The sequence below is a fragment of the Mustela erminea genome, chromosome 9 (assembly GCF_009829155.1).
Source record: "Mustela erminea isolate mMusErm1 chromosome 9, mMusErm1.Pri, whole genome shotgun sequence".
Lineage (NCBI taxonomy): Eukaryota > Metazoa > Chordata > Mammalia > Carnivora > Mustelidae > Mustela > Mustela erminea.
In genome coordinates, this window is record NC_045622.1 from 4758054 (window position 1) to 4770940 (window position 12887).

At 40.2% G+C, this 12887-nt stretch overlaps 1 protein-coding gene across 6 annotated transcripts in view; it reads right to left on the reverse strand.

The window, feature by feature from the left end:
* CWF19L2 (CWF19 like cell cycle control factor 2) overlaps positions 1-12887 on the reverse strand; it is a 200743-nt gene that overhangs the window by 55396 nt on the left and 132460 nt on the right. For 5 of the 6 annotated variants that reach the window (XM_032360568.1, XM_032360569.1, XM_032360566.1 and 2 more), the window contains 3 exons: positions 8981-9136; positions 6438-6518; positions 1518-1619 (listed from right to left, as the gene is read on the reverse strand). In XM_032360568.1, the coding sequence (XP_032216459.1) occupies positions 1518-1619; positions 6438-6518; positions 8981-9136 (339 nt within the window). Of the gene's footprint in view, positions 1-899; positions 1015-1517; positions 1620-6437; positions 6519-8980; positions 9137-12887 lie in introns of all 6 variants that reach the window. The other variant, XM_032360567.1, reaches the window with a different exon arrangement.

Here is a 12887-nt window from a genome sequence, read left to right on the forward strand (position 1 = left end):
CCCATGGAGCTGGGAGCCCGATGTGGGGCTCGATCCCCTAACTCCGGGATCATGACCTGAGCTGAAGTCAGTTGCTTAACCAACTGAGCCACCCAGGTGCCCTCTTCCACTATTAGCTGGAGATTTTTTATCAGGAAACAAAATCATACTTTAATACTAATCTAAATAAACTAAGAATGAAAAATTATAAATCACCTTCATTTAAAAGTCACATTCCAAGGCCCTGTAAGAAATGGATTTTCATTAGTCTGCTTATTATCCTGCATGATTTCCTCATGATTCTCCTCCTGTGCTGTTAGCTACAGAAATAAACGTGACTTAGGCTTGCGAGTATCCATGCACACAAGGGAGTGGGGGAGACATGTAACGCGTAGAGGGCGACACAGGAAAATGCTGGACTCAGTTAAATTCTGCACGTTCGGTCTCCTACAGGGCTGTGTGGTGAGATCTTGGACAACATCTTTACACTGTTTACCAGGAGGACCTACCGTGTTCAAGCGAGTACCAAGTACCGCAGGGGATACCATGAGAACTGGCATACAGCTAGGTGCCTTCCGAGAACTCAGCCCAGAACGTGGAGCTGAGGAAGAAAAGCCAAACTACGCACAGAACCATCTTAGAAAGCAGATGAGGTAAACACCAAAGCAGACTATATGGAGACTCAAAAACAGAGGAGTCTATTTTTGGGTAATTCAGAAAAAGCTTCATTGAAAAGGAAACCTTCTTCACTGGCAAACAAACAAAGGGACCAGTGGAGACAATAATTTCTGGAAAACATGAGCAGAAAGGCCTGAGCTACACTTGATTAAAAAGGCACTTCTGGAACTATGATTTGCTCAGACTGTATTACTCCTCCAGCGGTCACATGATCTTCATTCCAGTCCCTGATACAAACTTACACACTTCCCAGATACTCAGCAGGCCCTAAACGTACGGGCTGCACCCCGCAGGGCACGGTGCCATGACAACAAGTACTGGCAGTCTAGAGCGACCTTCGCACACCGGCATGGGCACCTGGGAACGGAGCGAGACGACGTGTATATTCTTCTCAGACCACAAGGTGCTTCACTGTGCACGAGGGGTCGACTGCAACCACGAACGAGAGGAGCTTGCACCCCTGGCTCTGTCTGAAGCTCAGCCTCTTCATCCGTGAGGTGACCAGAGCGACAACAGCTCCAGAACGGAGCGCTCCAAACAGGACGCGGCTCACCAGCAGCTCGCTGAGGGCGTGGACGGTCGTCCCCCTTCCCCGCACAAGGCTGGCTGGCTCCACAGGAAAGCAGCCACCAGCTCTCGGACCGTGTCCGTAAATGCTGGATTGCCCAGTGGCAATCATGACTGTTAGGAATATTCTGGGATACTTTTCTTAATAGTTTCTAGCTTCTTCCTCTAAAAACTGGATGGAACAGTACTCCCCATCTTCACTCTATATTGTGCCCAAAGTTTCGAGTTCCCTTTGAAAGAAAAGTGTTACCAAATTGCTAACCTCTGGAATTTTATTCAAGCTGTGAGCATACCTTTCCGAAGTAATGAGGGAATTTGTGCTGATCTTCAATGACATGGGCAAACCCTCCTTGGAGGCCAAAATCCACAGCGAAGTAAGGTAAGCCTCTGGGCACCTAAACAAACAGATAAATCACATATGAGCACAGTCCGGCTCAGGAAGTTCCTGAGTCCCTGCTCCTGCTCTGAGACGTGACAGTAATTAAGCACCCCTCTAAGACAAATGTATATAATAAATTTCCAACTCTAGAAATACTTAGGCAATGACCTAACTCTCAAAGTGAAACATTTCATTTGGTAACCTCTCAGCCAGACAGCTCTTCATAACATCCAGCAATTATAATCAAAACCAACTATTTTCCTGTCTTTGGGGAAAACAGGAAAGAAAAGGTACCAATTTTTTCCTTAGACTACAAAGAGAATAAGAACATGGTTTCTTTTATTTCCCTCACAAAGCAGAACAGGGAGAGGCATACCCATATACATAGAGTTTTGTTTATAATCTGAGACTTTACTACTACTGATTTACCAAAGATAAACTAAACCCAATCACATTTTTTTGATTAACTGAAAAAATGGGTTTAACAATAGTTCATCAACCTCATCTCAAAGTTTATCCAGGATTAAGTATTATCTTTTCTTCTCTCCTTTCTATACACACACACACACACACACACACACTCTACCTTGATTGGAAAAAGTCCATAATTTCTGGCTTTATCAATTAAGTAGATCGGTCTCCTTGCAAGTTTTCCCTCTAAGCCCTAATTCTGTCACTACACATTATGCAAGTGGGTCGTGATCCTAATATACAGCTGGCACTTACGCATTTTTGACACTGAATCACACATCTATTTAACTGTATGTATTTTATATTGTGTCCTTGAGACGGCATGACTTGGAAGGAGATAATACAGTATGGTGGAAAGACAGTGGTCATCATGAAATAATATAAAGCAGTTAAAATTAGGGCTTAGAAAGAGTTGTTCATGTTACAGGAAAAGCATAAGAAAAAAATCAGTTTACAAAATAGTTTATAACATAAAATGCAGAGAAGTGGGTAGCTATTTTGTGCCTTTGTGGGGTTTTTTTTGTATTTTTACATTTTTAATATACGATAAACATGTATGACCCTAGAGAAGAAAAAACAAAGTCAAAAGACAAAGTCAAGGAGTTGACCACAGCTCTGCTTCTTAGACCTCTGTAACCCCTGGCAAGTAATTTAACACTTCTGACTCTCATGACAACTGGAAGGATGAACTAGGAGAAGGCACGTAAAGGGCCTAACCCAATGCATGGCAAAGAGAAGGTTCTTCAAACACTACAGCCTCTTCTGTCTTCCAAACAACAGTGCTTTGTCCAAACATGGTGGTCAAAGGAAAAAGGACAGAAGGCTCCGGGAGAATATTTCTGTCATCTGAAGAAGGCCACCACGTGTGAGTCATGAGTGGGAATGGCTATAATGATACAGAACTACATCAACTAACCGACAGTACTTCCAAGGAAAGGGAGAACTTGAGGAAGCGATCTGTGATGACGCTGCCCATGCCTTCCGCTCGCATCACACTGTATTTGGCAGAATAATGGCCCTAAAATATGTCAGTGTTCTAATCCCCTATTTTCCATGAATAGATCACCTCATATGGCAGAGAGACTTCCTAGGTGCAGTCAACTTATGATACTGAAAGGAGGAGATATCCTGAAATGGGCCCACATGGGCCCAATGCAATCACAAGGATACTTGTAAGGAAGAGTCAGAAGAGTCACTGTCAGAGAAAGCCTGGAAAATCCCACACTGCTGGATTTGAAGATCAAGGTAGGAACCATATGTCATGCAATGTAGGAGGCTTCTAAGACCTAGAGAAGGGAAGAAAACGGATTCTTCCCTGTGGCTTCCAGAAGGAATGCTGGCCTGCTAATGCCTTGATTTCAGGCCAATGAAACCCATTTCCTATTTGGGACCTCCAGAATTATAAGATAATAAATATGCATTCATTTAAAACACTAAGTCTGTGGTAATTTATGACATCACCAGTAGGAAATGAACTTACACACCAAGAGTCTCAACAGCCTGTGATGTGACTGCCGGGCTTTTCCTACTGGTACACAAGGAACAGGAGCTGCCAGGGGCCTCTCTGTTCTCTCCCCGCAGGCCACAGAAGGGAAAACCTGCCGCCCTGCCATAACGGCGGGGAAAGATACTGACAGAATTATGGCAAAACATTGATGGTAAAAAACAAACAAAACAACAAAACCACCAGTAATATTTGAATTTTCCCCTTTTATACTCCAGATCTCACTCCTGACTTCCTGTAACTGTCCTTGAGTTTGAAGGTCTCTGGGTAAACCCAAAGTTTCCTTGACATGGACCTTCCTCAGTTTTAAAAATCCCTAAGCGTGCTTTTCAATTAGTTATTACCAAATTAAACTTAAAATCATACTACTTAAAAGTTCAGGAAGAATTCACAGGAAATCTCAATAAAATAGCCCTGTGAAAAATGAATACCTTTCTTAACTAGTTAGTTAGGAAAACGCAGCTGTTCTGCAACAAACACACAGATTTCCCTTGTTTGTTCCGATGAACTTCACACAAACTTCATGCAGGCAAAGAAATTAAGATCCAGAAAGGAAAAAAAATGGGCATTAAAAAGAAAGGCTAACCTCACCACATAAAAATATAAATCAAAAAAGAATCAGAATGAATTACCAGTATGTAAATCTCTGCTAGAAGCTAAGGATCTACCTGCGGGGGGGGGGGGGGGGGGGGGGGGGGCGGTGTGTGAATCACACCACCCCATGAAGCAGATAAACACTTATGAAACTACCAAGGACACAGAGCTTGAAAAATAAGTATAATGAGGTTCTTCCAGAATAAAAATAACATTAAAGTAAGTCAAGATTTCCACTTTGTGCTCAGAAACACTTTCATCATTTTCAAAAGACAGTGGAAAGCTTGTTAACTTAAAAAGTGACCTCCTTTGGAATTACTCCTAATACACAAGTTCTCTTCACAGTTCCATCCACATAATTGCCAAATCCTAAAGCTAAGAGGTTATCTGGCTCATTGCCTCTCTGCTGTGACTCGCAGATACTAGGTGGTGACTTAGAAAAAGCAGCTGTTGGTATTTTCGCAAAGCTTTAAAGTAGAATGCACAACTACCATTCCTACAAAGACTGGTTTCTCATCTTCCATATTGGTTAAGTTAATATTAAAGCCCTTGAGGTATTTAACCCAAGTCCTGTGCATGTTCTAATATCTAGAATAGGTAGTAGACGGTTTACCCGTAAGAAAACTGCATATACAGAGTAATGAATGGAGAATAAATGGAGAATAATACATTTCTTCTATAATTTCTACTTGGAAATATTTTCAAACACCATTAATATCAGGTTATAAAAGAATATTTAATGGCAATGGAGATGATGTGAGAAGTGAAAAACTCAGGCACAACAAATATGCCTACGTCAGATACCTTTTTCGACAGAGTCACAGAAAACAAACAAAGAGGATGTTTGGGAGGAATCGTTTTTGTTTTGTTCTTAAATGTATTGTCTGGTCCATTTCAACAGCAAGTAGAGAGAAGAAGGCTGGAGACAATGTTTTACCTTTGAATTAAAACTATCTTCAGTAATACAATGAAATTTCAATCTTCTAATTAAGATACAATAAATGTAATAAGAAATCCTCAGTTAATTTATATCAGGAGTTTGGCTTTCCAAGAGGAGAAACAGAAGGAAAATAGGCTAGTGTCATCTACTAGAACATGGGTCAGCATATTTAAAAAAAAACTTATTAAAGTTTTAATTTAGGGGCACTTGGGTGGCTCAGAGGGGTAAGCCTCTGCCTTCAGCTCAGGTCATGATCTCAGGGTCCTGGGATCAAGCCCCGCATCAGGCTCTCTGCTCAGTGGGGAGGCTGCTTCCTCCTCTCTCTCTGCCTGCCTCTCTGCCTACTTGCGATCTCTCTCTCGTCAAATATATAAATAAAATCTTTTAAAAAAAGTTTTAATTTAAATAAAATATTCTGGACTTTGCAGATTATATGGTCTCTGTTGCAACACTCAGCTCTGCCCTCGTGGCATGAAAGCTTCCAAAACAACACAGAACCAAGTGGTGCAGCTGTGCTCAACACAACGTCATTCACACACTCAGCCCCGGGACAACAGTACAGGCTGGAGTGCCCCTCCTCCCACCCGGACCCGAAGCCCCGCAGGGTCCGCAGTCCTCTCTGTTCTGTTCCACTGCTTATAGGAGTGCCTGGTAAGTAGCTGTCACTCAACTAGCAACTGTACAATAAATAACTTCATGAATAGAAGAACAACAAGGAATCCACAGTTCTGTTCTACTGCATTTATATTTCTAGAAAAGAGAGAGGTCATTGCAGGAGTATTCAACTCAAGCATAGAATGTCTGAGAGATAATCTAGCAAATCAAGACTAACTGGGAAACGTGGTTAGGAAACTTCACCAAGAATAATGAAGCCATAATCTAACTCAACCACTGTTTTACAGGAACCTACCAGGGAGTCTCTGTACAAAGGAAAAAAGAAAATGAAGAGAAGCCTGTAGGAGAATATTTCCCTCATTGTAATTCGAGTGACAAGAAGGCCCCTCTCACACATGTCCCACAGGGGCTGCAAAGCCCAGGACGGAAGCTCCTCCGGCTGAGTGTGATGCTGTCATTGCCAGTTACAGGCACTACACTGGCACAGGCCAGGAGGTCAGGAACACATAACACAGAAACATCTGAATAAATAGGCATTTGCTAGACCAAGTAGGATGAAAATAATCTCTTATTCTTAGAACTCCTTTACCTTTGGTCACTCGGCCAAATGGCCTCTTTCTCAAATATCATGTGAAAATTAATGAAGATCCTAAGATCCTAAGTACCAGGATCATTTCTTATACAAGGCGGGGGGCGGGGGGGACACTTACAGACTTTCTGATGTCTTTTGAAGAGAGATCGATCAATTTCTTATTCATAGACCATTCTTCGTCAGACTCCATTATGGCTTTCTAAGAAAAAGACATTTAACAATGAAAAAGTAGTTTATAAGCAAATACAAAGAGATAGTTTAAAAGTAAAGTAATATAGTGAATTAATCAAAGAATATTATAATGATAGTTCATTATTTTGAATGGTTAAGGCTTTCATTTGTTATTTAAAATTGGACCTTCTTGGGGTGCCTGGTGGCTCAGTGGGTTAAAGTCTCTGCCTTCAGCTCAGGTCATGATCTCAGGGGCCTGGGATTGAGCCCCGCATCGGGCTCTCTGCTCAGCGGGGAGCCTACTTCACCCTCTCTCTCTCTCTGCCTGCCTCTCTACCTACTTGTGATCTCGGTCTGTCAAATAAATAAATAAAATCTTAAAAAAATAAAATAAAATAAAATTGGACCATCTTGATTTTTTGAAAGTCCTTTCTTTAGCCAAGATAATTATTTTACTCATTCTTAATTCTTGTACTAACTTCAAGCCCAACTTTACATGACAAACACAATCCTTAATAAGACTAAGCAGTTTAGTATTGAACGTAAGTTTGCAAATATTAAAGTTCACAACTTCCTTAGCTCATTCATAAAAATCTATTCAAATAAACTTGTTTAGTTTGACTGCCCTTTTCCAAATATCAAGAGTGATTTATACGCTCTGTGGCAACCAAGCATTTGAACTATCTCTGGCCCTATAACAAAGCAGTAAAAATGCAGGGAAAGAAAAAAATACACAGAAATGGCATTATAAGACTTTCTAGGCTAAGCAACAGAACTATTATTTATGGCAAAGAAATATTTAGTAGAAAAGCCGGGATAATGAGTACAAAATACTCTCATTTTTGTACAGTTATCATTATTAATGAAGCAAATCTTAAACCTACAATTAACATTCAAATAAGCCCAATTTCAAAATATCAGCTATACTGCTGTTCCATATTTAACAGTCATGGGCTGGTGCTTGTGTTGACACTAGACAGTAGCATATTCAATATAAAACTGAAGCCAGAACAAGTAAATCCATCTTTACTGATCAGGCAGGGGGTTCCGTGTAGAAGTGACCCCGCCTCCTACATCTCTGTCACCCAACAGGAGCTGACAGTGGCTGTTTCACATTCTGCCCTATTACCTCAATGCCGACAGTCACAATCACCTAAGACTCTCCTGAGGAATTATTAAAAAAAAAAAAAATTAATAAAAGTATAATAACCTCTTTCCCACTTGATTCTGTTTAACATAGAACTAGCCTGGGTTTGGGGATTAACCAGCTTATTCTATTTTAACAGTATAATCCTTAAAATCCAAGAGTCATTCATTTTTAAAAATCTCTAGAGAGGGGTACCTGGGTGGCTCAGTCAGTTAAGTGTCCAACTCTTGATCTCAGCTCAGGTCTTGAACTTGAGGTCATGAGTTCAAGCCCCCCACTGGGCTCCACACTAAGTGTGGAGCCGACTTAAAAAAATATCTTGGGGCACCTGGGTGGCTCAGTCACTTAGGCAGCTGACTTGATTTCGGCTCAGGTTATGATCTCGGCGTCCTGGGATCAGGACCTGTGTCAGGCTCTGTGCTCAGCAGGGAGTCTGCTTGATGATTCTTTCTCCCTCTCCTCCTCTCATGCATGCATGCATCCTTTCTCTCTCAAGTAAATCAATAAATCTTGGGAAAAAAATCTCTATAGAGAAAGGAGACTTTCATTGTCTCATTAACCTTAATAGGTTTTATAATCTTTCTTATTGGGATGTACAGTCCATATTAATGAACTTGACCATCCTGTATTGTCTAAATGTTGCATTGGAACGTCTTTCTATAGCACTTCGCAAACATGACCTCCTTTGTTCACTGCACGTGTTACTAATTCACACATGGCTCTACACATAAGCATTTATGCTTGTCTGTAAGACACACTGCATTCATCTCAGTAGCAAACCATGCTATTCAGTAAAAGCTGCCTGAATATTACAATGACATTTGACTGATTAAAAACTCTAGTAACTGCATGTCCAAAAAATGTACGTCAAGGTTGGACACTGGTTTCTTCTGAAAAATAGCACAACCAGGTATTAAATACTAAAAGAGCAGTAACTTATTTCAGCAACTGTAACCTGTACTATTTGTATGTAACTATTTTTAGGTCTTGTGAATTTCAGTAGGTTTTCTAGAATTAGGACGATAATTTTGACTTGAGAGTACTTCAGTGGAAAACCCTGATTTTTCATTTGAGAAATGAGAAATTAAAATAGAAACTATAAATGACCACTTGACAGTTTATTCATACTTATAAATAAGCATGCTTTTTAAAGGTCAAAGTTCTAAATGTCTCTCCACAGAATTCTGTAATACAGCAGAATTTTTTTTGTGTGCTTTACTTCATTTCCTTAGATGGAATCTGATATAAGTACAAAGGAAAAAAAATACAAGAAAAAAGGTAACCACATTCGTAAAACAGCAAGGTAGCAGAAAAGTACGCACGCAAAGTCCATCCCCAAATACCTTAAAATAGATGGGAGCCATCTCGCCCACTTCCTTCGGAAGAGGAATGCACTCATAAACCATATGACCATGCTTCTTCATGCCCATGTATGTTTCCAAAAAGATGCAGTCCAGTCCTTTATCTTCAAACATCTTTACCAATGATTTTCTGAACATCTGAAGGAAGGAACATGGCTACGTAAATAAAGCACTTGAAAAAAATACAAACTATGAAAACAGTAAAAGGTAAACTCAATCCCTTTGAAATAAAAAATAAGTAGCAAAGAACAGTTAAATTCTGTACTGTTACCTTATAGTTACTTTACTTTCTAAATCTACTACATAATTTCACATATTTAAGCAACATTTCTTTAAAAATTGGAACTACTCTGCATAGTTTTATGTATATATTGGAAATGGTTCCAATAAACTAAAATAAGTAAAGGAAGAGAGAAAAACAAATTCAAGTAGTAAAATATGCGGAACTGACAGTAAAATCAGAGGAAAAATATCCACAAGCCAAAAAAGGTCCTCCTAGAAGGTAGGCGTGGAATTTCCTGCCAGTCGTCTGCCTGGGCTCACAGCATCTCTCTCTGCTGGTTCCCATGTATGTCTGCCGACCCTTCACCGGTAACCTTGCGCACTCAAGTGGTCCCCTATTTTCACAGAGAATCGTGTCCTAGCAAATGTATGAAAGTCAAACATGCTAAAGTTGAAAAGTAAGAGTGTTTTCTTTTCCCAAAGAACTCAACATTGTTATAATATCCCTCCTTCTTGCTATCTTCTACTTGCTTATTTCTTTAGTTATTTCACACTCGTAGGCCTGGGGGTCAGTTGTTTGTGGAGCTCAGACGTGCAGTCTGGGATGTCCACATGGATTCACGGGACAGCCTGTGTAGAGCAGAATGAAGCCAGGGGCTTCAGCGGGGGAAGACAGGGGGCCAGGCTGAAGACTAGGAGCCAGAAGCCAACTCCCCACCACCACCAAGGTGTCAAAGAATCCTAAATTGAAACGTGGCCTTGTGGAGTGTCATATGTTTGTAAAGTGCTACTATATTTGCCTAAGGAGGAGGAAGAAGCATTTTTTACTTAGATTTGTGAGTGGATTTATAACTTTCAAATATTTAAAATTTTTAAATTATGATTGTAGATCACATTGAAGAAAATACAGAGAGATCCCATATGCCTTTAACCCAGTTTCCCCCAATGGTTACACATTACAAAACCGCAGTCCAGTATCACAACCAGGATATCAACGTGGATACAGTCAAGAGACAGAGCAACCCCAGCCCCGTGAGGATCCCTCCCACCGCCTGCTCACGGCCACATTCTCTCCCATCACAGCAGCTGCCGCCAGTGGGCTCTCTGCTTCTGTAACCCTAGCATTTCCAGTGTTCTATAAATGCAATCACAACATCTTTTGAGGTTGCTTTTCTTCACTCAGCATGACTCCCCAGAGATTCAACCAGGCTGTCATTCAGACACTGTCCAGGACAGCCACGTGGAGATGGGTGCGCAGACTCCCCACCCGGCCTCCGCTGACACTCAGGACGGTGAGAGGCGACGGTTTATGGCTGCGTAGGGGACCGGAGTTCTGGGATTCTGCCAGGTCTGCCATAATTACTTATTACTGATCATTCATTGCTTTTCTGTTTTATATTCATTTTAAGTAGGAAAAAAATCAAGTAACTGTAACCTGATGTCAACTAGAAAGACATCTAATAAGCAACGAACACAGGATTTGCTTTTTGTTTCTGACCACAGTTCCATCGAAGTCTAACACAGTCTCTTTACTGCAGACACTCCATTTGTTGGTAAACCCCAAAGCCTTGGCTAATAGCCTACGGGGTTGTAGACTTTCCACCTATAATCTCATTATAAGGTGACCATGAGATAAATCATTATAAATGACTAAAGATGATTGTTTCTTCTTTTAAAAATTCTCTGACGTTGGTACTAGATAAAATTAAATTAATGGAGACATTGCACACACAAATGAGGTTAAATTATGAAAAAAATAAAAAATATATAAACTATTGACCTGGATATCTACATGGTAAAATTAATCATTCAAATTTTGCAATTGCCAAAGCTCTAAATTTGATTTCTGCAGATAAAAAAAAAACCCTTCCCCCAAAAGCTGTTTTTATTAAACTATTTCACTTTCCTCTTCCTAAGAGAAAAAAAGATTAATAATTTCCCAGCCTCCGTGGGACTTGGGTGGGGACATATTTAATTCTGGGCAATGGAATGCATTGAAATGGTAGTGCCACTTGCGTGACAAATGGCTTATGTGTCACTTGAAACAGTTAAGGGGTAGTGTGCCTTTGTATTCATTTTCTTTCATCCAAGGAGCTCAAAGAGAAGGACTCCACCACAGAATAGCCTTTTCATGGAAGGAATATGGATATATGACTGAATGTCTACAGGCAATCTGCCTTGGAGAACTGCCCAACCCACACGGGAATAAGACATAAGAAATTAACTTTGGGGGCGCCTGAGTGGCTCAGTCAGTTGGGCGTCTGCCTTCAGTTCAGATGATGATCTCAGGGTCCCAGGATCGAGCGCTGCATTGGGCTCCCTGCTTAGCAGGAAGTCTGCTGGAGGGGGGGAAGCTCTCCCCGCTCTGCCCCGCCCCTCTATATTCGTGTATTCTCTCACTCTCTTTCTCGAATAAAAAATTCTTAAAAAGAAAGAAAGAAAGAAAGAAAGAAAGAAATGCACCCTTGCTTTCTCCAACACTGTGAATTAGGTTTTGTTTGCAACAGCAGTGAAGAACATTAACCACATTCTTCCCTCCACTCAACTGTATGTCCCAACGGTTACCTTCATAGGCCTTGTATCACATGCACAAAAAAATTAAAACACAAAACCTAATGGGAATATACAACTGGTTCTATAACATAGGTTTTTAGATTGTCTCTATTTTGTTAATATGTTTCTGAATTCTTATTATGAATATATTCAATTAATTGTTATTTATTTCATTACTAAAGTTTTGTGGTAAGATAATCTTCCGCGTTAGAAAAAGGAAAATCGGGGCACCTAGGTGGCTCAGGTCATGAACTCAGGGCCCTGGGATCAAGCGTAGCGTTGGCTCCTTGCTCAGTGGGGAGTCTTGCTTCTCCCTCTCCCTCTGCTCCCCACGCCGCTCATGCTCTCTCACTCTCTCTCTAATAAATAAATAAAATCTTTCAAAAAAAAAGACAAAGGAAAATCACCACTAGATTAGAACTACATATTTCAAAACTAAGCTTTTTTGAAGATGGTAGAAAATGGATAAAAAGCAGTAGCAGCAACAATGTTTGCTCACAGCCCTCTCCTGCTTTAACTGTTTGGATGCTCGTTCTGGATACTCTCTGGATAACAGTGAAGAAGACGGACTCCAGAGGTCATCAATTAAAAATGAAAACTCAAAAGACCTAAGTTAGCAGTGAAACAAGAATTGCTCAGTATTATATATAAACATCATGCAAACACTTTTGGGGAGGACACACACACACACTGAAGTACTTCTCTCTGCATATAAAACCTTTAATTTAAAAATATGAGTTTAATGACATAATCTGAGGTTATCCACTCCTCTCAAGCAGGATTTTCCCAAAGCTCAATATAACACATACACTACACATGTTGAAAAAATATTCATTCCTTAAGTTATATGACAACCAAACATTGAAGAAACTTTTAGTTCATTATTATAAGATACCGAAACTATTTTATGCTTCAGAGAGATATAGCTACCCCTTGATATAGGGATGACATAAACTTCCCATATTTCTTGTAGGAAAAAAACTCTATCCATTGGGTAATCACTATTTTCCACATTTCTAAACTGTGACTACTCACCCAAGTGCCATTCTTCATTTAGTTAAACACATCTGGACTAAAATATCTTACAATATATTTTAAGTAAACTATACTACAG